This window comes from Bactrocera latifrons, unplaced genomic scaffold (assembly GCF_001853355.1).
Source record: "Bactrocera latifrons isolate USDA-ARS-PBARC rearing strain unplaced genomic scaffold, ASM185335v1 scaffold_256, whole genome shotgun sequence".
Lineage (NCBI taxonomy): Eukaryota > Metazoa > Arthropoda > Insecta > Diptera > Tephritidae > Bactrocera > Bactrocera latifrons.
Genome location: NW_017536141.1, coordinates 83664 through 108868, shown reverse-complemented (window position 1 = coordinate 108868; position 25205 = coordinate 83664). Strand labels below are relative to the sequence as shown.

The 25205-nt window shown below is 33.9% G+C and overlaps 2 protein-coding genes across 13 annotated transcripts in view; both read right to left on the bottom strand.

Annotated features, from left to right (window-relative positions):
• The window catches only part of LOC108969533, a 54471-nt gene that overhangs the window by 18531 nt on the left and 10735 nt on the right, over positions 1-25205 (bottom strand). The window lies entirely within an intron of this gene.
• Positions 3913-25205, bottom strand: part of LOC108969534 (6-phosphofructo-2-kinase/fructose-2,6-bisphosphatase 1) — a 30420-nt gene continuing 9127 nt past the window's right edge. Inside the window, exons 1-2 of one of the 8 annotated variants that reach the window (XM_018934301.1) lie at positions 14451-14961; positions 3913-7484 (exon numbers count right to left, since the gene is read on the bottom strand). In XM_018934301.1, the coding sequence (XP_018789846.1) occupies positions 4753-7023 (2271 nt within the window). In that variant the 5' untranslated portion in view covers positions 7024-7484; positions 14451-14961 and the 3' untranslated portion in view covers positions 3913-4752. Of the gene's footprint in view, positions 7485-7834; positions 8368-8743; positions 8919-13611; positions 13747-14450; positions 14962-25205 lie in introns of those variants that run through there. The other 7 variants (XM_018934306.1, XM_018934304.1, XM_018934307.1 and 4 more) reach the window with 7 other exon arrangements.

The window sequence follows — 25205 nt, the reverse complement described above, 5'->3', positions numbered from 1 at the left end:
GAAATTTGAATTTTGTTATCTACTTTTTTTAGTATATTTGCACAGTATAACAGAAATACAAAAAATTAATATATTTAAAATTCTAATATTCAATACATTCTGATGGATTAAAGAATTCCCGTCATACGTTTTTCTTTGAAAATATTAATAGCGGGTATTCGAAATATTGTTCTACTATATTCGTGGTAATTCCTTGTAATCAAAGTATGTGACCACCATACCAACATACAAATGAACTACGTAACAAGCAACAAGYGTCGCGCAGCTGAACCGCACAAACATTAGCGAAAATTTTATGAAAAGTAATACAGAAAAACTCGACTAGAGTTGCTTGGACTTGTGTCGCTCGTGTGAACGCACTGAGCGGCACCAAGAGATAATTTGCCAATAAACCATTACCGTTTGAACGCAGTATAATAGATATTATGTAAGCATATGCTGCTACAAATTCATGCATTGCGACAGACGTTTGCTAATAGTAAACACTCATATTAACGTAGTAAATAAACTAAGGATATTTGTTCGCAGGCTAACTAGTCCAATGGCGGCTATGATTAATGTGCGAATACGAATACTATTTGCTCACATGACGTACGGCTTAAATGATTATCAAAATACACGTACACGTACGTACATACGTACGTACATGCAAAAAAAAAGAGTGCACCGCAACAGAGTTTATTCTGGTACCAACTAATAATTTAGGAACATTTTATAATTGTGACATACATCCATATACGAAGACGTATACATTAATATTTATTAATTCTTGTGAATACTATATATGCATGGTACAATTGCAGACGAGCTTGATAACATAGGTGAGAGGTTGTATACCTTTATTTGCAATATCATTATATTCGTATTGTGTTCTTTGTGTCTGCAGAGAACCTTCTGCGTTATCAGAAGTATATTTATAAAATTATATGGGTATACTATATCTACGTACATTAATGTGTAAGTACATTTGTATGTTATAGAGGACGTGCAGTGAAATAGAAATACGGTGCTATAATATTTCGCGGTTAAGTATTTTTTGTATTCTGTGTTACTTGATTATTAACTAAAAAATATAAGTTGTTTTAATGAGCAACCAAAATGTCTTCACGAATGTGATTAATTGTTATCCCTAAATGAGATAATCCAAAGGCGACGACCATAGAGCTTAGAAAAAGAAAAATACTGGAGTGCAGAATTTTTTCCCTATTTTTATAATTTCACATCTCATGTCGTAACACACTGTCAAAATTGACAATTATATTTCTGAATGCTTGAGCCGCGTTATTGTGGGCTATTAAAGGATATGGAAATTTGACAAATGTGGCACTCCCTTGAACGTTCTCTAATGCAGTATGCTTTCACTAAAATGGCTATGCAGACCACTTAATTTGAAATTAAAAGAGAGGCATTTTTCTCTCAGCTGATATGTTGTAAATGTGGCCGTGTGTAAATTTCATCAACTTGGCTGAGAATTTTTCCTATTTTAAAGAAAAAAATATGGTTCAATAAAACTAAGGTCAACACTTTAATTAAAATTTGACATAAACTTTAATTTCTGGACTAGCGTATTTAAACTGCGCAAATCGAATCAATTAAATTTGTTTCGAGTATAAAGTATTGTGTGCTTGAAAGCTGTATGTTTACGACTCGAAAAGTTTCAATAGCAAATTTTACCGTATAAGAACTACCGACTTTGCTTGAATTTTTTTTGTTACCAATGGAATCACAGCTACGGAATCATTCAAAATGGTGCAGAAGTGTTTTGAGGTGTCAACTTTATCACACAACAACACAAATATTTGAGTGGCACAAAGCCTTATGTGAGTCTTCCATCCACTTCTACTAATGCCGATAACTTCGAAAAATTTGAAGAAACAGTGCTTGAAAAAGTGTATGTAAATGTATGTCGTTAAATTAATTACTCACTGATATGATTCATGTTAGGCGTTTTAAGACAATAATGTTAACCATTAATACCAAAATGGAAGTAATATTAGAACATTAGATATCTTTTACTCAATTTGCGATTGAAAACTCAATTGTTTGTGTGGTGGAACATGTCTTTAATTCTTAAGCTAGCAACAACTTATATAATTTGGCATTACATTAGAAATAATTTTATATAACAGCCTTTAATACCACATCCTTCAATATAATTAAAATAATATTATTAAAACCATTAAAAATTACGGTAAATCTTCTGAATTCCTTTTCTTATTATTATGAAATATTTTTCACGTTCAAAATTTGATTTTATAACCATCAACTTGAAGCCATAAACATCAGTAATATAATTGTGTACACATTTAGCTTTTGATCGAAAGTAACGTGTGCTGGGTTAGCGGTAACTTTTTCGATAGCCTTTTTTTGACAGATCACGCTTGAGTCATGTCCAGTTGTCATATTATTTTTTTCAATATTATTTGGCATTTCAACATGGAAAGGACTACGCCTGAATAACGTTTACAAACAACTGCAAAGTGCAACTTTATTACGAAAATTCGCGTTGGATAATATTCGAACGAATAGATCACGTCCACCACGGAGTGAAGAAAGTGTAGTAGCCGCAGCTGAGAGTGTACGCGAAGACCGTAAACAATGGACTCGGTGGCTCAGGGAACCTCAAAATGGATCACCCTTTACTTCAACTGCATTTCCAGCTCTAAGGATGCTTTCAGAGTGGACGCTTAAATCCGAGCCATAGGCAAAGCTGACGAATTAGTGCAAAACTGTGCGCGTACATTTTCCTACAAAACGCATGGACATCGCAGAGTGAAATCTGTCCGGAATCGAGCCTAAAGCTGTCTCGCCTGTTGCATAGTTCATTTATAAGTTGGTCTCATATTTTGCTTACAAGGAATTACCATGCATGTGGTAGAAACATATTTTCAAGGGAAAACTAATTACGGGAATTCTCTAGTCCATCAGAATTGATTAAATACCCCTAAATTTATAATGGCATTTCCTAACCTATCAGGAAGTAATAAATACCCCTATTTTTTTCTTTTATGCTTAAAACAAACTTTGTACTCGGCTCGGCTTTGAGTGCGCAGTCTGCAGGCACCTTAAGAAATTTACTTACCTTTTCATTTCTGCTTCTGGACTACATATATTTGAAATTTGATGAGGCTAGTTCGTTTTTCTCGTTCTAAAAATAATTGCAAAATAAAATTCTCGTAGTTCTGAAAATTTAAGTTAACACTTTTTTGTTAAAGTAAATGTCGGACAATAAATTTAACACCTGGGGCAGCAATTCTGTCAGACTTATTATAATTTAATTGTAAATTATATGAATATTCAGAATATTCGCATCCCTTATTAAATTTTTACAAGAGTCTCATCTAAAGTCATATCGTGTTTGGGATATGATTGCTGTATTTCACACCAAGTTATAGAACAATGGTTAGAATATATACGAACTTGAAAACCACAAAAATACGAAGAAAAATAGAAAAAGAGATAAGGTTTTAATTTAAATTTTACAGATGCAGAGAAAAGTAGGTCGAACCAATGATCAGATTAGTTCAAACATATTTAAGTAGCAGACAATTTTCTTTTGCAATAAACAACCATTTGTTTCTGGAACTGATGAGGAATCCGGCTGCCGTTTTCTATTAGCTTAAAGAATACAACTCCCATCTATTAAAAATAAAGTACGAAGCGAATATTGTATACAGCCGCAACAGCTACAAAATCGATATACTATAAGTTCAGAGCTTTTTCAGTATCGCTAAAAATCCTTAAAAATGTCCTCGCATAAACAATCCGAAAATGTATTATAGTACAATATAAATAATTACTACCCCTTTTTAACACTTTAAGAATTTATTTATCGGCTGGCTTGTAACTAGAATAAAAATATTTTGTACGCATACGGTCGCCCATGGTGAAATTAAATAAAACCATGCAGTATGGTGTTTTTGTTATATGATAATTTATTTGGGATTCAGTACATTAGGTGTTGTTTTTAAATAATGACAAAAAAACTTACTTTTACAAAATTTATGTATTTTAGTTTGTATTAATTTACAACAATAAAATTGTTTATATGCGTGTCTACGAATTTGTGTAATATGCTGTTAGCTATAAAATAGTTTCAGCCTAGTCTTCTTACCTCTGCAAAAAAAATTAAGTAAGTTTTATTGAATACGAAGTTCACAAGTTCATTAAAATACAAGCATACGCGAAAAAATGTTAGCACAAATTTACGAAAATAATTTTAAAAATTGATAGATATTGGTAGTATGTGTTACAATCATTTGTATGTATGTATTATTMACAATTATGCTTAATTTTTAAATCTTTAGGTAATAATATATGATAATATTTTATTAAACATATGCATGTATAGTTTCGTAAGTACATATGTACGAATCACGTAACTAGACGAAAATATTCTCACAAAAGCGTACTATTACATACATAAGTACATATAATTTATTGACATTTAGCTAAAACTATACTCTTAGTATACAAAAACGAGTCCAGTCATATCCAAGTTGCAAATAGTAAACTTCCGTGTCATTAATGAACCTCTTAAACAGTTCAATATCGCTAATTTCTTATAAAAAACGCGTGTGTAAAATCACCATCAGCTATCAGTTAACTATCAATCAAAAGTTCATCATTACAAATTCAGTTCGAATGCTTAATGTACATTGTGTATATGTTTGCTTATGTTTCTTATAATGTATTAACTCTTTGGAGGTTTGCCAGCAGTCCTCGTTTGAGTGGAGTACTTGGGTGTTGAAGTCAGAGGTAGGCCGCGTTGTTCTTGGCTGCATCCTTTGAGCCAACAACCACACCCTCTGTCACCACCGCCAATCCATTGCCCATAGCTCTGTTACTGCCATTTGCTGCGTTGACATCGTCACCTACAATCAAAACCTTACCCACGCCATCGGGTGCCACCAATTCACCACTCAATCCATCCAGACCCAGAGACACATCACCGGGTATCTTCGGTTTGGGACGATGTGTGTCAACTGCATCAATTGGCAGTTTAATGTGCTCCACCTTGCAGCCATAAGCTACCGGTGTCAGCTTGATGACTGTATGCAGCGGCACAAATAAATATGGCAGCTCATCGGCAGACTTATCCAAGAAGTAAGCAAATAAACAACGCAAAACCGCTTGATGCGATACTACCAACACATTACCTTGACGTTCTAACTCCATTATGACCGGCTCAAGACGCGCTACCAAATCCTCATAGCTTTCTCCGCGTGGATAACGATAAGCAAACTTGTTTAAGTCGCGTGCCTTGAACTCTTCAGGGAATTTTTCTTTGATCTGTTCGTAGGTCATCTCCTCACAATGACCGGCATCAATCTCATTTAGCGCCTTCCAGCGTTCTTGAGGTGCCTTTACATCTGCCACTGTCTGAATAGCACGTTTCATCCACGAAGTCCAAACTCGTAATCCATCAATGTGCTGCTGTTCAATGTACGAAGATAATGCCTTAGCGTATTGGCGACCACGTTCACTAAGATTCGAATCGCCACCAATAAGCCCCTTAAGATTATGTTCACTTTCGCCATGACGTGTCAAATATATAGTACGTGGAGTTATGTGGGTGTTCATCAAGTAGTAAACTATACGTGATTCTACATGACCCTCATTGTTATACACCACAGTCTTTTTACCTGCATTATAAATTTTCAAAAAGCTAAGATGCGATTCCGTTTCCTCATCAATCGGTTGGTAGCGCTCTTCGTAGTGTTCAATACGTTGTAAAAAGTCGCGTACCACAAGTTCTGTGTTCATATTGTAATAATCGGGCGAGCTCACCTTTACTTCTTTAATATTTTGTTCGATAATATTTGGATCGTCACAGATAGATTCCACGAAGAACAAGCGGAAGTTATGTTGTTTAACGACTGTATCGTAGATTAGTTGACGACGATCACATGTCGAGTTTGTCGCATCAAACACGGCAACGCTGCCCAGACCGCTCAGCAGCCATTCGCAGGAGTCGTGAAGTGCATGGTTAGCGCAGCGATTCCGTATGGCCATTGCTTCTTCATTATCAGCGCGGAAAAATTCGTGTGACTTGTAGGCTGTGGTTGCACAACGACGGTATTCGCCTAAATTGAAGACGCGCGTCGAAATGCCTATCCAATTCAAGTAACGCGCCAGTTTTTTCGAGATAAAAGTTTTACCACGAGCCGGCAAACCGACCATGGCAATGACATGCGGCGTAGTAACGTCAGTTATGGCGCGTTCACCTCGCACCGGAAATGGTTTAGTCATTACCGTTTCAGATGTCGGTGGTAGCAATTTGCGCAATTCATCAGACATAACGCTAGGACAGACATGCAACTCATTTCCGATGGCAAGATCGGCTGTTTTCTTCAATTGATTGAGCGAGGTGGTACGCACGCGCAGCGAGGGTGATGTGTTGAAGGGCATATCCATTATGCTAGTGGCGGTCACAGAGCGTACAAGGGACTGGTTTCTGATTGCAGCGGCAACGATAGATGCTGTGGAGGAGAGCAGTAGGGAATTTGTGAGGGTCAATTGGGTTTGTGTCTCTTGATTGTTGAACTTTTCAATAGACGTTTGGGGAAAGGATGCTGAGGTGGTTGATGAGCAAGGTGATGTGGAGGCGGATGATGAATATGAATCGATAATAGATGGAGGCGGCGTGGGCGGCGGTGTTGGAGATACAACCAAAAGTGGTTGTTTCGTCGTCCGCGATTGGTCGTGTATATGTGCTTGAGTGTTAGTGCTAGGTGCGCTAGACTGAGCTTGTCTGTAAGAAGATGATGAAAATGTTGTCAATGTATCTGCTGTCAATGATAACGCAGTGGGGGACTGTGATGGTGCCGTCGCAGTCTTCGTCGTTGTTGACGAATTGTTAGTGTTTAATGAATCCAGTTCGTTTAATGATGATGATATAACTGGCGTAGATAATGACAATGGAGATGGTGATGGAGATGATGATGATGTTGATGATGATGATGATGATGATATTGATGATTCTGATGATACGATTACATTGATACGTTCAATAGTATTCATAAATAGTCCTTTTAAACTTCAAACTTAGACAATATAAATCAAAAAATATATTAAGTTCTCTATAAAGCTAGCTAACTTTTGCGGTATACCACGTTGCGAGAGTTACAATTATGGAATTTTAAGTATATAAATGTTGCCTAAAAAATTGATAATATTTTAAAATTTTCTTATTTTATTAATGTAGTCTGTATTTCGTTTCTAACGAAATTTGGTGGGTGGACGTTGTGAATATTTAAAGATGCTTTGGCCGGCCAGTGCGTAAAACATAAATTTAACTACACCCTGTATTCTGCCTGTTTGCCTGCCTGCAGGCCGCTTGGCCAAGCCTATTGTATGTAGAGTAGTCTCCTGGTTCTTTTATGTTGGCAGAAAGTCTGAAACAGTTTTCTCTATAAGTTTCACTGCTTTCGTTTCGTATTGAGTTCGGTTTGGTTAGACTTTTTACTTGTGCGATTTGCTTTCTGCAAATAAAATTCAGAACAAAAAGAAATTTCCATATAAACACTATAAAAATCGCATATGAATACAACGCCAAAGAGGTAGAGGATGAGTGTATTCATATATTTATTATTGAAGGATGAAATCGAAAGTAAAATTTTAAGACAGTTCTTACTAAATTCCATACTCCAACAAAAACGTACAGTGAGAAACAAAAAAAAAACGCTATTAAATCATATTTAAACACCAACTAAGCAAATGTAGATTTCAAGATGCGGCCTAACTTTTAAAGTTATATTTTGGTATTCAAACTATATAACGAACGTTTGTTAAAAAAATATTATTTTATATTGAAGTCCTACTCGCGCCCTACCTTGACTCATCGTGTCCGATTTTCTTCTTTCCAAATCTGCACTGCTATTATCTTCCTTAATTGTGGCAAAACGCCACTTGCTGACTTGACCAGTGGTATCCGATTTCCTTCTCTGCATAATTGCAGTTTAATTCCAATTTCTATCTAAGTGAACTTGAAAGAATTCCGTGTAAAGTGAGTTATTAGTTAACAGTGGCGGTAAATCAATAACTGTTTACACATGAACCATTTTATACAGTTTTGTGGGTCCCATTGGTCTGATAACTTATCAACTACACGAGTTCGGGTCAGGAAAAGATCAAACCTAATCAGTAGGCAACACCTATGTATACGCGCATCATACGATATTCCTGTTTTCTATGGGTGTAATTATAGAAATTCTGAGTTACAAGAAAACACAAACAGTATAAAAAAGTAAAAGGCTATAAGAGAGGAAGTAATCATGACGCACAACCTGAATATTGAAAATTAATTTAAATGTATGTGAATGCATTTTTATATAAATGCGTGCGCAATTGATTCCGTGCTAACGGTACTACTGCCGACAACATTGCAAGTCAAATATATATATATTTCCTTAAACCTGCACATTGATGAGAATCAATATTGCTACGTGACACGCATTTATTGGCTTTCTCTAATTTCGTGTATTTCATAATTTTGGCGCTAATCATCGACACATACGAAACGAACATATTTCGCATTAAATTTTACAAAGCTAGTTGTAACGACTTGCTGTTATTTCTAAAGTATTAGGCAATTTAATTATATCATATTTTATACAAAATCATACAAAATAACCAAATGACATTCACAAGGACTACTTTTGAAACTATTTACTCAACCAATCACTTCTTTTCTATTTTCATACACTTAAACATAGGTAAGTTCACACAAAAAATTAATCACCGTCTGAAATCGAAAAATTCAAATGAATGCGAATAGACAGGGAATGAAGTAGGCAGGGCGAATAACTAACGAAGAACGCAGAATACAAACACGTGTTGCCCGCAAAATGTTTATTTCTATACTGACATTTAGTTTTTCAAATAAGAAAACTTCTGTTTTACTACACCGCTAAAAACAAATCGTCATCTGAAATGCAAAATAACGTATCATCGAAAATTCGAAATTGAGTGTCTTATTGATTACGCTTCACTACTTCAAATTACATACATAATACTACATATGTTCAACATTTTCAGGTTCTGCTGTCAGATAGAAACCACATTTAACCCATGTTAAATTTTTTTTTCACTCATGTTCCATTTTATTTCGTGTTTCATTCATGCCACTGTAAATTTCCGATTTGATTGTTGCGTTATTTTGCACTTCAGGTGACGAAATGCACACACTAAACACGTATTCGTATACAGTTACTTCCATGAATAATCGGGTAAGACATTTGCTCTACAAAAGTATATAAAATTAAGCAGCCGTCTGAAGTAATTATTAAATTTTTTTATTTTATTTAACGCATCCAGCAAAAACACAAAGAACAATTATTTAAAGCTATTGTGAATCAAGTAACTCTTTAATGAGTTTGAGTTGAGTAAGAGCATATTCAGATTATTCAAAGTGCTAACCGTGTTTGTGTATGTGGCAATCTCGTCAGGTCTAGAACTACACTTGGAAAGTTCTGAATTTCTGAACATGTATCAATAAATTTAAGAGAAATAATATAAAATATTCGCACAAAATAATGATGTTATGGACGCTTGCGGCCACAAATAGTAAATTACGGCATCTCATCAACATACTGCCCCTCATGAATAAAATTTCAAAAAAGTTGTTCCAACTACGGAAATTAATAGCAAAAGATGAAAAGAAAGAAACTATAATAAAGTAAAATATAATTTATTTCGTACAATAAGGGAATTTATACCCTTAACCACACATTTTTGACGATTTTTTAGGCGCAAATCATTAAAAAACAAATATCTTGTTACGTTGTTAAGGTAATAACCGAAGTTTATTAACTATTTAACTACCATACTATAATCAATGTAAATTTTGGCATTCTATTGGCTTTATAATCGCGCTTTTATAGATACGCAATAAGAGTATTAATCTTCTATAAACACTAACTATAATTTTGGTTATCTAAACATGTAAATATGTATTTTTATACTGTAAATAAAATCCAAGTTTTTTTTTTTATAAATAAACAACATCAATCAAAAAACTCTATAAATATCCTTATCGCATTTCGCCGTAAAAAATAACTAAAAACTATATTTTATTTACTGAAGTTTTTGAGTGTATTAATAATAGAACATATCTTTGGGAACACGAAACAAATACTGATGCGTATTTTTATCCGAAACCCATTAATTCTTCCTTTTCCGGTTTTTATACTCTCGCAACAAAGTTGCTAAAGAGAGTATTATAGTTTTGTTCACAAAACTGTTGTTTATAAGTCCTAAAACTAAAAGAGTTAGATATACCAAAGTGATCAGGGTGACGAGTAGAGTTGAAATCCGTATGACTGTCTGTCCGTCCGTCCGTGCAAGCTGTAACTTGAGTAAAAATTGAGATATCATGACGAAACTTGGTACACGTATTTCTAGGCTTAATAGGAAGAAGTTCGAAGATGGGCAAAATCGGCCCACAATTTGTTTGGAAAAGTGGACGTGGCCCCGCCCCTACTAAGTTTTTTGTACATATCTCATAAACTCCTATAGCTATATCAACCAAACTCTACAGAGTCGTTTTCTACAGTTCAAAAATGGAAGAAATCGGATAATAACCACGCCCACCTCAAAAAGGTTATGTTGAAAATCACTAAAAGTGCGTTAACCGACTAACAAAAAACGTCAGAAACACTAAATTTTACGGAAACAATGGCAGAGGGAAGCTACACCCAGGCTTTTTTTAAAAATTGAAAATGGGCGTGGCATCGCACACTTAAGGACCAAAAACCATATCTCAGGAACTACTCGACCGATTTCAATAAAATTCGGTATGTAATATTTTCTTAACACTGACTGATGACATGTACGAAATATGGGTGAAATCGGTTCACAACCACGCCTTCTTCCAATATAACGCTATTTTGAATTCCACATGATGCCTTCTCTGTATAATATATCCATTAGGAACCAATGATGATAGCGGAATAAARCTTTACACAAATACGGTATTTGATGCGAGAGTATAAAATGTTCGGTGACACCCGAACTTAGCCCTTCCTTACTTGTTTTTTACAATTTTATATGCATACAATAAAGGTACATATCCGTATGTACGTGATATACACGGCATGCTCTGATAACAGCGCTTCAGACAATCGACTTTTACAATCAAAGATAATGAATTGTAATTGTAATAAATATATTGATGTCAACAATAGAAAACTACATCATACTCATACATATTTACATAAGGCAATTACAAATTGTTTCTTTGAATGAATTTGCAATGATTGAAAACTCTTTTTAGTTAGATCATCCTCTCACAAACTGGTCTCAATGCGGAATTTTATCATCAAAAACAAAAAAACTTTATAATAACATATTTAAAAGAATCTATGACTTATTTTTACAAGCAAATTCGAAAACATGACTATCGAGCAACACAATCAAAGAAATATGTTTATTTAATATTTTTGTTATTTGAAAATATTCATTAAAAAAAGTTGTAGCTTTTTCTAAGTTTTTTTTTTATAATTTGAGCTCTTTTGATGGATAGAATTTCAACCTACAGCACACAAATCACTTTATGAAATTCTTTAAAGCTGAATTTTTAAAAAGAAAATGTAATTTACACTCTAGCGCTCAGTATCCGTAAACTGAAATTGACATGTTTTGAGAAAACCATTGTTTGCAATTAGAAAAGTCTATTGAAATTTTCAGAATTTTTGAGTATATAATTAAATATAAACGTTTGTTTAGATTTATAACTTATACGTACGACATTAAATTTGTGTAGACAACATTTGAACCTTTTGCTTAAAATAATTTTTTCATGCACACGGAACATATGTGCATAAGCTCAATAGGCGCTCATACTGATGCATATGGCAAATAAACATGTATACATACATACATAGGTATGTAAACAAAGAAATGCAATTACTTGTAACATTAGGAAGGCAATAAAGGTGAACAATTCCCCACCACTAGCTCTGACTGCACATCGTAGAAATATTCGGCTTAATTGTGTTTGGTTAAAAAATAAATAAAAATATAATTTAAATCCAAAATTTGTATACAGTTATGGACAGAGAAATAGTACACTTTTAAAATAAATTATTCAAATCAGTATTTAGTTTTAAAGTGCATCGCAATAATTTCCTACGTTAGTGCAGGTTTCGCCTTCCACAACTTAAAACGGTAAGCTGGTGCAGTTATCATGCTTACTTTCAATCGCAACGTAACAAAAATTGATTGCACCAAGAAATAGCGCACATTTGGTTATTTATACATTAATTGGCAGTTGTGGCAAAAAGACATTAGACTGTAGACTGTAGCTGTATTTAAAAAATGGGTAGAAAATGGCATTGTACTCTGGAAAAGAAAAGAATGGGGTTTGATATACACAAAAAACGATGGTTTGAAATCCTCCCTAGAGAGTATGTCTGAAATAAATGAGAAATTTGAGTTTAGCGTATCCAGTTGGTTTTCTCAGTAGCTGCAAATATGACGTTGCCGCTCCGATCCGTGAAACAATTACTTCGGCGACAGCTACGAACCATGTGACATATGCGTAAAGTGAGCTTAGGTATTCGGTTAATATAGTAGCTTAAACATGTCTCGGAGCGGAAAGTGAAAAACTAGCTCACTGCAGAAAGTATTAACGTCTGGAGCTGACCAGAATAAAGTCCCATTAAACATTTAAGGAGCGAAGTTAAATGCAGAATGTAAACAAAAAATTCCAAAACGCTGAAGAACTTTGGACTTAGATCGAGGGGGCAACGTACGCAATTTCATGCAGCAGGTCACAGTAGTTAGTGGAGAGTCTGTCCCGACGATGCCAATTGTGGGCACACCACAAAGTATCATATTAACCTTAAGGATTCTTAATAGCAATAACAGGTCAAAAATATTTCCAATATCTTTTTAATTTCCGCAGAAGCGACCTATTGTGATATTTCTATGTTCACTCAAAAATACGCAATTGGAAACACAGTACATTTTTTAATAACTATTGTAAAATATTCTTTATTCTTATTTAAATCGTACCTAATTCATTTTTTTATTTTTCCCATATATTTAAATCAAAATTTTTTTCGCCTCTATATACATATATTACGTATAGAAAAATTATTATAATACTTTATCAACAAGTTCGTTACAGCTCTTTTGTACAGAAATTTCTAAGTATATTCAATATTTCAGAAATTACTTCCAAACTTTATGCGCCGTATCGAATCTTGAATAAAACAACAACTTCTATTAAAGTGAAATTTAACAAACAAACAACAAACCTGACAAGAAAACACGGATGTCAAGCGTGATCAAATTCGCAAAGTCAATCGTAAACACACTAAATTATTCCAAACAGCTCCAAACTAATGCAAAATTCTCTATTGCGTAAAATACACATACATACAAACATATATACAAACGTATTTACATATGTACCACAAAAAACACACGAAATGAGAGTGTGCATTTGGGTCTTATCGCGTTTTTTATTTTTTTTTTTATATTTATTTTTTGTGACGTCCACCACATATCGCCCCAAAAATTAAGTATGAGAACTGCGTTCAGACATGAAGCCTGTACTATTAACAGTATTATAAATTTTTACCATTTCGGCACTGATACGCTTACTTTTTAAAACTGGCTGAAATAACAACAGCCGTCTAACACTCATACGTTAAATAGCAAAACAGAAATGTGAAAAACTATGGCTATAATAAGGATTCAGCACGAAATAAACGATGCAATGCTAACAAGCTACTAAGTCAAACTAAAGCGGAGGCAATTTATTCAGAAGCACATAGCTGAAATATAACCAAAAATTTGGCCAAAAATAATCAGTAAATATCGAATTAAAATTTTTTATGAAAAATCATTTTTCGAGTTCATATAACATACTCGTTTGTGAATATATTCTCTGGCGATTAATATTCATAAAGCACTCATATAAAAGAGCTCGTTAAAATGTTATATGATTATACACTAAATATGTATGGACAAAACACCTATATACATATGTATCTTTGTAAATTATATATTTGCATGGATATTATATAAGTATACACTCAAATTTAAAACATTTAAACGTTTTCTTCCCTTTATAACGGCGATAAAAATGGCAACAAATTCAACTATAATACCCGCCGAAATAATTCAAGCCAATAGAACATTAAAATATGCACATACAAAAAACAACAACAAACAAAACAACTTTGTATGAGTGTTAGGTCGGTGATTTTCAACGCATAAAATTGCGGCATTGCAAGCGATTTATATGCTCCTCACTTATACAAAACAACTTTCAGTGGGACTGATGAGTCATTGTAGCATGCGTTAAAGGTTTATTGAGATTTATTAGAAATTATTAATGCACATATGGCCAATTTAACAAACTTCACTTTCGATTTCATTCCTCCATATGGTTATGTAAAAAAAAAAAATATTTAATTCAACAAGTATTATTTTGTTACCACAGCATCACAGATGAATAAATCCAGTCACAGGAACAGCTTTGTCGGCACCACTGGTGGCGGTACGCTGTGCGACACCGCGTCAATAGAAGCATATAGAGAAATTCGAAAATGTTTACTGACCCCGCGTTAAACTCGTCCGCGGCCGTATATCGAATAACGGCAAATGCGGTCAGTGTATTTTGCAAAATTTGTAAATTTACGCCACACCGCTCCGTGAATGTGACGAGAAGTAAAACAAATAATTAAAAATTAAAATAAAATAAGCACTTTCAATTTGGTCGCTCAACTTTCGACTACGCAAGTGACATCGATAAATGGAGAGACCACACTTCCAACGTTACTTTTTTTGTAATAAGCTTGTTAAAACAAGCTATAGCTAATGAACTACCACCAGTATTACACCAGCAGTTAATAGCACCTTTAAATATTGACGCACTATCACTAATAATCGGCTACTGTGTTCGCTCGCCTTGGCGTTCAAGACAAGAATGAGCGCACAAGCAAAGTTCAGAATACAAGCAAGTGTGGTGGAGCACAAGTTGACTACTAAAGAGAAGCCAACGCCGATAATACTAACAGTAAATGTGAGATAACAACTAATCAATATGTAATTGAAAGCGCCATCACTCTGCACTGACTTCTCCCGACTAAAAGTGTACAAACGAACTAATTGAGAATGGATATCAATATGTAGTAGGCCTGGCTGTGGTCGGCATGTCAATATGATAGCTATTTTATAAGTCAGCAGTGTGATTTTTTTTACATACATAGGTATATAAATAATCTTTTGCTAAACAATTTTATAATAAAATCAAATTAATGCAATTATATCTACTTATACATGGGAAACAACCAAGCCCATAACTAACGTTAAAAGATCACAGGACGCAAAACTTATTTACAGAACCGATGGGTGTCACGCTAAACTAACTTAAAATTTATTGAATGAAAAATTCCAACCCATAATTACTCGCTCTAACACAAATTTTTGGACAGCTTCCCTCAATTTCTCATAAGTATAAATTAGTTCCGAATAATTTTAAATTTGAATACAAATGTAATACAAAAAAGTTCGGCATGAAAACTTTCCACATTGTTTTATATGTGAGTATATTTTAAAAGTACACATTTTAAATAATCTTACGAAAGTTTACATATCTATAATAAATATTTTTTTTACAGCGGACCCGTGAATTACAGTGATACTAAAACATTTCTTTCATAACAATTTTTAACATTTGACTCTAAACTGTAAAACTAAAAAAATGTTTACGTTTTAAATATAACCCCAACATAGAAAGCTTTTACAATTCTGCCAAAAATATTCATCCTAAACTTCTTATTTTTAATAACATGTCGTCGATGAAAATCTCTGATTTTTTACTGCTAAAAAGAGGTATCCTAGCTACTAGTTGGCAGTGTTGGGTGTTTGGTATTCCGCTAGAATAAATATAAAGCACCTTCAATAAATTAAAGAAACCAAGAGCGCAACGAAGTCTTAAAATACTGCTTGAAATTGTTGTTCATATGAGCTAAAGAACAAAATATAAAATTCGATAGAAAAATATACCACGAAGTTTGTAACACCCAGTACGAGTGTCGGTGACCCTATAATTGGGTATATAAATATTCAACGTGACCACCTAAGTCGATTTCGCCATATCCGTCAGACCATATGACTCTATTTATGCGGGCTTGTCCCTCAGTTTTTGAGATATCATTCTGAAATTTCGTACACCTCTTTTTGTTCCCAAGAGGCTGCTCATTTGCCAATACCATACTATATATAGTTGACTTTGAAACCGATCGAACAAAATCAATTACTTGTATGTAAAACTTTATTATTTGAGAAGATATCTTCACGATATTTGGCATGAATTATTTTCTTATCTAATGGTGCAAAGTCCGAATAAAAAATAAACGTTTAAACAATAAATTTTAAAGATATTGTATAAACATTATGGAAAATATACGAGTACATTATATATTATGGACTATGTAGAATTAACAGGAAGCCTCTGAGCCGTTAAGCTATATTATACCGTCAGAACATGTGAGCGCAGCAATCGACAAGTGGCATAATATCCTAAGTGAGCTTATTTAGTAATAACTTTTCAATTTATATATAACAAGAAATTGTAATACCTTTCACAATACAAAAGTTTCTTTTAAACAACTTGATTCTGATCTTCCTATTTGCTAAAGTGATCCCATCTGAACAAATTCTTTGGAAATTGCATTACTGTCTTGAGCAATAACACATGCCAAATTTGATATATCTCGTCAAATTAAAAACTTTTTCATTCAAGCACTTAATTTTATAAATTCAGTTAGTTTTGTAGCAATATACAATAATGGTCCGATGTAGGCGGTTCCATCTTCTTGGGAAGAGAAGGACGTGTGCAACTTCAGATTGACATCTAAAAATTGACTAATTCGCGTATATACAGACTCAGCTCATCATGCTAATGTTTTTACTCTTTGTGCTTACACAACGAATTCCACTTGTTGCTTTATCTCTCACACTCTCTCATCCTTAGTTACTTGTGCGTTCACACGTTAAAAAATTGCTTATAATAAACAAGTAAAGAAGAGCAAAGATCGGGTGTAATCGAACATTTTATCTTACAATATCCAAAAATCTTAAGCCGGAGATATTCTTTCGGGAGTGGGGGGGAAAAAAAGGTATTACGTAAGAATTTAACATTCCATATTCCAAGGAACGAATTACAATGAAATTTGGTGACTTATTAACTTACTCACTTAGTATCATTGCAACATTTTGCTTCGTGTCCGAAATATTTATTTTAAACTCAAACGAATCAACTCAAATTATGATGTATTCAGCACGCATGTTTTGAAGATTCCTCAATCAGCGTGGCAAACTTGCTTCGACAATTGATCCAAACTCTTGCAAAACTGATCTTAATGGACGATATGTCCGGTAGTGACCATAATCCAATAATACTCGATTATAGGGAAAATTCTGCGAGTACTGTCCACAAACCCTAGATTCTAAACGAAAAACGCAAACTGGCCTTTCTTTTCTAAGAGATTAGAAATACATAGAAGTAGACCGATATCCGAATACTGATAACGTGAATAAAGAGGCGACCAACATAACGAAAGCTATTAGGAGAGCAGCCAATCTAAGCAAGCCGCAATTTAAACCATACAAGAAGAGACGTAATACCTGTTAGTGGACAAAGGATCTGCAAGGCCTTAGAAACGAGAAAATTAAATACTGTCATGCTCTAAAAACAACTTAACCTGACATAACCTGCTTAACTATAAGAAATGTAATGCTGTTTTTCGCAAAATTAAAAGAGACAAAAACTAGCTCTTTTGAACAAGTTACGGCTCATATCAGCCCAAACGAAAAAGTCTGGCTAATAGTAAGAGCTTTTACGGACAAACCCACCGCTTGTTACATTCAGTCACTTAAATCTTCTACTGGAATTACAACAGAAGCGAGCAAATTGGAGAAATAGGCTGAGTTTCAAGTTGCATGTTGCTTTGCATTGTTGCGATACCGATGCCGAATTTATACAATATCAACAATGCAACCCTACTGCTTTGTTTCAATTTGCTTTGTATCAACTTTAACATTTTGTGACAATTGTTTTCAAAACAACCAATAGCTATAGCGGCAAATGTGAATATAAATTTATTTATTAACAATTTTTTAGATTTATGTGAAAGTGGCCACAGCAACTCTTCGATAATCATTAAAAATCATTTGAAAAACAAGAGAAAAAAGCAAAAAGCGGCATTGCTTGGATTGTTCCATGGAAAACAAATTTGAGCATCACAAAAAATAGAAATGCGCCCTATGCTCAATGTATGCGCATCTAATACGCATAAAAATTTATCGGTACTCGATACTTTGCATATCGTAAGCAGTTTGATTTTAAGGAATTTTATACTTCGTACTAATGCAAAGCAACATGCAACTTGGAACTCAGCCATATTTGCAACTTATTTTGCATCGGCTTCGCTTAATGAACAATTTTCATCCAAATACCTTTCTGCAAAAGGTATCGTATCCCCAAATCTACTATGGCCTTATTATATATTAGGTTGTCAAATATCTCCCTTCCGCTTTTTTCCTATTTATTCAATACTCTATAAAAAGCGTTACAGTGATCGGATTTAGTACGATAATCTGTTTCCATCTAAATAGCAATTTTATAATACTCCCCTCGTAGAAGCCCCCTCTCCTTACCATTTGCGAAGAACTCAGACAACCACTTTTCACAAGCCTCTTTTGAGTTCAACTTTACATCCACAAGCGCGTTCGCCATGGACAGGAAAAGGTGGTAATCACTTCCGCATATCGCAGACATTGATTCGGTCCAGAAGGTTTTTTTGCTTAAAATCATGCGGCACCCAAACATGAAACTTTTTTGTGTATCTAACTCGATGTTTTCTATGATTTGATCGGTATTCGTCGTCATAGGTCTTCGGCGGCTGATTTATCCAAGGAGTCGTTTTCATCCGCTCTGAATCGTCCAAATCATTCCTCCGCAGTTCGAAGTGATAGGGTCCCATCCCCCAAAACACCATTTATCTCACTTAAAGTTTCACCAGCGGTTTTGCCTTTAACGAAGGAAAACTTTAAAATAGCGCGAATTTCGGCGTTAGTGAACTCCATCTTTGCACGTCTATAACTATTGAACGTAATATCCAAACTAATCATGCATAGCGTCGTTTTGTATGTTATGTCAAGACCTTTCAAAGATGTATAGTACTGCCAAATACGAGCTCTGTAGCGCTTTATACATAGCCGCGAAATTCAAAAAATAAAAAGGCAGAAGGAAGATATTTGACAACCTAATATGTATGTCAAAACATCCAAACACTGTCTGCAGAAAATTAAAAAATACTACCACATGGCGGCAAGCATATTTAGTGTCGCGTTTCGAACAACGCCAATTGCAAACATACTTTATGAACTAAAACTCCCTACTTAGAAGATAGACATGATATATCGAAACTAAAAACCTACAAAGTATTAAGTCCTCCCTGGAAATCTGCAGAATCTCCTTTCATACCAGTGGTTTTCCCAAAAATAGCACGAACCTACTTGCTTTAAGGCAACTACACGGCCAGGAAGTACAAAAATGGAAGCAAAAGAAGGAAAGAATTTGGTACTATGATAGTTCAAAGAAAGTTGAAAACACCTTTGCTATTACTACAGAATCTAAAGAATTAATCAACAATGGGCTTTTGCTTAGCTACACAGCTCTTCACATTGCAAATAACAGCAATTGAAGAAGCCGCAAAATTAGTTTCTCATCAATAAAAGCTTTAAAATCAACGAATGTTAGCTTATTATTCTCACACGTAGGGTCAAAGAGAATCTCATACAAGGCAAAAACATAGAAATTTTATATAAGGCAGCCGATCAATTAGCAAAAACCGCACGTACTCATCCTACCTTTTTAATCAGCAACTACATCGAAAGGATATGTATAATAAGGTGCCTCGCAAACTTCTTAAAAAAAAACAACGTGTCTTAAATAATAAGAATAAAATTAATGCTCATTACAGAACTATTCATCAGCTATATCAGCAACGTGTTATGATGAGACTTAAACTCGGCCTTATAGCAGAAACAGCGAAAAATCAGTTGCCGACTGTACCGAGCAAAATGTGTCAAAACTGGAGCCATCAGAATCTGTTTTGTTTTAATTTGAACAATGAATGGTAACATATTCATAATATAAAATATCAAAACTGAAAACAAACTATTAAAAATAGTTTATATATTTATAAATAATAGCATTCGATTCTGATTTTCAGTTAGTTTAAGAAAATTTCAAACATATTGAAGACAATTTTTATAATTACTAGAGTATATCGAGACTGACAACTCTGCGTTGTGAGAGAACAATCAGCTGACATATTTCTACGGAGATAAATCCAAATACCGTGATCATTTACATGCGCTTCCATAAGATAGGTCGTATCAGCTGCTTCGGGCCACGGTTTTGCGGAATTCGCTGCCTCCGCTCTTACTAAACTAACGCGCGGACAACTACTTTCAACAGAATCAGAAGAGGAAAATTCTGCAATTCGTGCACCGTGCAAGGGTTTTGCAAAATATGTCTTCCAATAAAATCGATTAAACTAGAGCAGGCACCGATTATATTAAGTAGTTTTCAGCGAAAACTCGTTTTCAATGTGTTTTCGTTCTGTGCCCAAAAAATAAGGTGACATTGTATTTATTTTGAAAATTCTTTGTTTATTCTTCCAAATTAATTTCATCCCCTTCAAAGTAATCCCCACTAGATGTAGTACATTATGCCAACGGATTTTCCAATCTTCGAAACACTGGTTGTAGTCACTTTCCGCGATGGCCTTCAGTTCAGTCTTCGCTGCGGCTTGAATATCGTATAAAAACGGTGTCCCCGGAGCGGTATTTTGAACTTGGTGAACAGCCAGAAGTCGCACGGCGCCAGATCAGGTGAATACGGTGGTTGCGGAACGATATAGGTTGAGTTTTTGGCTAAATGATCATTTAATGCAAATTCTTTGCTCAACAAATTTCGACATCGCAAAAAACGAAAAACTTTTTAGCAGCTCACAAAACGACACGTATCTCAAACAGTAATGAATATTTTGATATGAAATTTGACATAAATGTGACTGACAGTACTAGGTACCAACATAAAAAAAATATAATTCTCCAAATCCTTCAACGCGCGCAGTTTAAATTCAAATGTCACCTTATTTTTTGGGCACAGAGTAGCCAGCTTTAGAGGCTTCAAAAAAGCATTTTTTTTAAGGTTTTTGTGTAAAGGAAAGAGTTTATAGTTGCATATTTATCATCATTTTCATCCGAAAATATTTTGGATACGAAATCTTTGATATTCTGTCTTTCGGAAGCAATTGCCCGATGCATGTGCATGTGCATTTGTCGGACGGCGGACAGGATGCTGGTCGCAATTTCTATCGGAAACAAAAAAATCAAAGAGAATCATATTTGTTAGTAACTTATCTTCTAGTAAAACTAAGAAAATTCCAAAAAATGAAAAATTCTACAATTTTTTAAAAATTGAAAAAGTGCTTTTTAACCAAAAAACTTTTACTAAAGTTGTTTAAAAATATGTTCAAACTTGACATTTCTTAGTTTTTTAGTTTAAATAGAAGATAATTTATTGCCAAAGATAATAAACTTTGTCCAATTCCACACGACGTTTAGTTTTTTTTATCCTGCTCTCAATTTAAGAAAAATCGTAAAAATGAAAAAGCCAGAAATCACACGTCAAGTTTTCGCTTTGCTCATATACATACATACATACACATCTGCTAGACGCTCGTTCACCATTTCCTTCTAGCTTCGACAATTTTCGAATTTTAATCTATAATTTTGGGGACATTTTCTTAAATAATTTTTAAAGAGATTTAAGCAAAAAGAAAAAAATCGATTTTTTGAAGCTTCTAAAGCAGGCTCTTAATCATCTGGATATCTCACTTTTTAGTCTTGTTACCGGCGAAATATAATTATTATATCTACATATGTAATTTTAGTCTTTAATTTGTCTCGTTAATATAATGTATTTGTGCTTACTAAATTCATTAAAGCAAACAAGTTTTAAAAACACGAAAACGAAAGAACGAAAAAATTCCTATTTCTATCTGACAATAGGAAAAAATTAGAAAACTCTACCGTCCCGTTACAATTAAGAACTCATATTTGCAGAGACTGGTGTTTGCACCATAACGTAATTACATGTACAAATGTATGTACATTTATAATTCTTGTTCTATTTCGATTCAGTTCGTTTAGTTTTTTACAAACAATCGTTAGGTAAACAGAAGTAGTAGTCTAGTAGTTATACATATGTTACGAGTGTATAAAAATGTGCCAGAACTTCAGAAGTAAGAGATCAAGAGTAGTTTACACATTAATATCTAATATTAGCAGACAGAAGTAGTTCGAGCCTTCTCGTGCTTTAATTTACATATAATATATATACATTGTATATATAAATATACAACGTATAAATTCAGTAATGTGCTGAATATTTGAAAAATTTAGATATGTATAATAAAGCGAGATGCTCACGTGCATAACAAAGTTGTTGTATGTTATTGAAACTAAGAGGAAAATTCCCTTCGTATATATGAATGTATGTATTATGTACAGCTGTATTCAAAATAATAAGAGCGCCCTGAGAAAAATATTTGATCCAAGCATTATTCAAGCAAAACTTCTAAGGGTAATTTGCGAGTAAAACACAGAGAATAAATTTCAACTGTTTACTTTATTTGCGATGTTATTCATTAATTTTTGTCTCTGTCATTATTTGCGCTGTTCAAAGTGGTATTATAAATTTATTATCAACTAAATATATGTATATATAAAATACTGAAAAGTAAGTAAAAAACTATAAAAACGATGGATATTTGTAAAATTTAAGGCTTTTTAATCCCATAGACAGAGAAAAAAAGTTGCAGCGACAAAACGCTTGAAATCATAAAAAAATCTTCAAAAAAAATGTATGAAATTAAATAAAAAAAAGGTATTTGCTGCTCTGATTCAATGATTACAAATTCCCTGTCCTACAAAAATAAATCCCATCAACGTGGACGAAAAGGCAAAACCACTAGAGAATCGATCGACTCATAATCCAATCGTCTAAAAGAGATAAAGTGTCATTTAGAGAAATAAAGACGGGTCTATGACTTCAATTTAGTGAGGTATCAGCTCGTAGACATTTTCTGGAAAACGATTTAATTGCACGTAATCCGCGAAAAGTTTCATTGTTGACAAGGAAACACATCGAAGCAAGTCGTGAATTTGTCAAGAATCTTGTCAATTGGCCAAAGGTCGTCGTCCGCGAAATACTGAATAACATCTGTAATATATTCGAAAAGTTATTCTATATACATACTATACACCGTGTGTCTTTGGGTCAAGAGGTTGAGTCATGTCAGAAAATCCAGCTGAAAATGTGTTGGGATCTGAAGGATGATTTCCTACCACCCAGATAGTAATAGAAATGGCAATTATACAACTTAAGGAAAGTAACTTATTTACAAATAAAAATATCCTGATTTTTTTTATTAATTTTTGTGTTACATTCCTAATATTTCTATCACTGAATTATTGAGATTTTTGTTTTATTCAATTTATTTTCTTTCTTCAATTAGTATTAATAACAAAGGGCTAAGTTTGTGTCCAACAACCAAAGCCAGGGAAATACTTTAAGGTATAAAATCAATCATAAAGCCGGATTTCCGAAAATCCTGATATTAGTAAATAGGGGCTGAACAGTTTTTGTTGGATGTAAACAATTTTTGGTCATAAAGTGGTAAGCACTGAGGACATTATTCGTGCAAAGTTTTATCCCGTTCTTTTAATTGCTTTTTGATTTGTGTACTGGAAGCTGAACGAATCAAGTGGAACTTAAAATTGTGCTATATGAGAAGTAGGTGTGGTTGTTGTCTGATTTCATCCATTTTCACAATGTAATATAGAAATGTAAACTGAATGCCGCGTACCAAATCGGTGAGTCTGGTCCCCAGATATGGTATTTCACCCAAAAGTGGGCGGTGCCAGGCCCATTGTCCAATTTTTACTCCGGCTCTCATAAAGCTCTCTTAAACCATCTCGGTGGTAAAATTTAATATCTCTGGCGTATTTAGTTATTCTTTTAAAGTGCTTTTAGCAATTTATGACAGCTGTATAGACAGTGAGCGAGGTTATACTCCGATTTCATCCATTTCCACTTTGTCGGTAAAAATTCTCATATTATTTGTACTCAGCAAAGCTTTGGTTGCTGTAGCTTAAGTGATTTAGGATATGTGTTACATTAAACTTGTTAGGGAGCGGGGCTACGACCAATTTCTAAAAAAAATTTTACCTCGAGTTGCCCTTGCTAAAGCGGTCATCTGTACAATTACAGTTTTATATCTTAATTTAGTGCTTAGTTATGGTAGTTTATGTGTTTTCGGTTAATGGTGATTTGTGGACGTGATAGTGGTCCGATTACGCCTATCATCAAAAGAGCGCCTAAAAATTGCCTTATGGTGGGTCAAAATATGAGGAGATAATGCTAGAAATTTAGTGGGGAGCATGCGGCGACGCTTGGGATAAGAATCCCAAAAAAATGAAGGCCAAAAAATAATAAATATATCTAAAACTATTGTAATTTCTTTTGATTTACATATATATGTATGTAAGTAATTATTAGTGTATGTAAACTTTAATGACTCACTGTACATACATACGTATGCATATGTGTAAGCTTCCGGAACATTAAATCCTTACAACAACTTTCAGATTTGATAAACATATTATAACAGAGTAATTTTTTTGTATTTTGCAGTTAAAACTAGTTTCTTTTGCGGCGGTTAAGAGTTCGTTCGTTGTCAATTGCCAATTTGTCTATATATAACTGTTTCGGACGTATTTCACACTGTGTTTGTGATTATATATGCACATAAGTATGTATGTATGTGCGTATATTTCAATTTGCAGGAGAAAGATAGATTCTAGGGATTCATTTGAGAAACCATGTAAATGAGGTGTTAATCAACCAGAAAAACAAATTAGTTATGGAAACGTATTAATGGGGTTGTAATACTAATTGGATAAGCACGTGATTTGAGGTAGTTTAAATTAATAGTCATACATTATTTAGTTTTTTTTTTTCTTAAAATTAATTAACTCACTACTTTATATAACCCCAAACGTTCATCGAAAATAAACAATCATTGATTATTTCGTACATACACTTG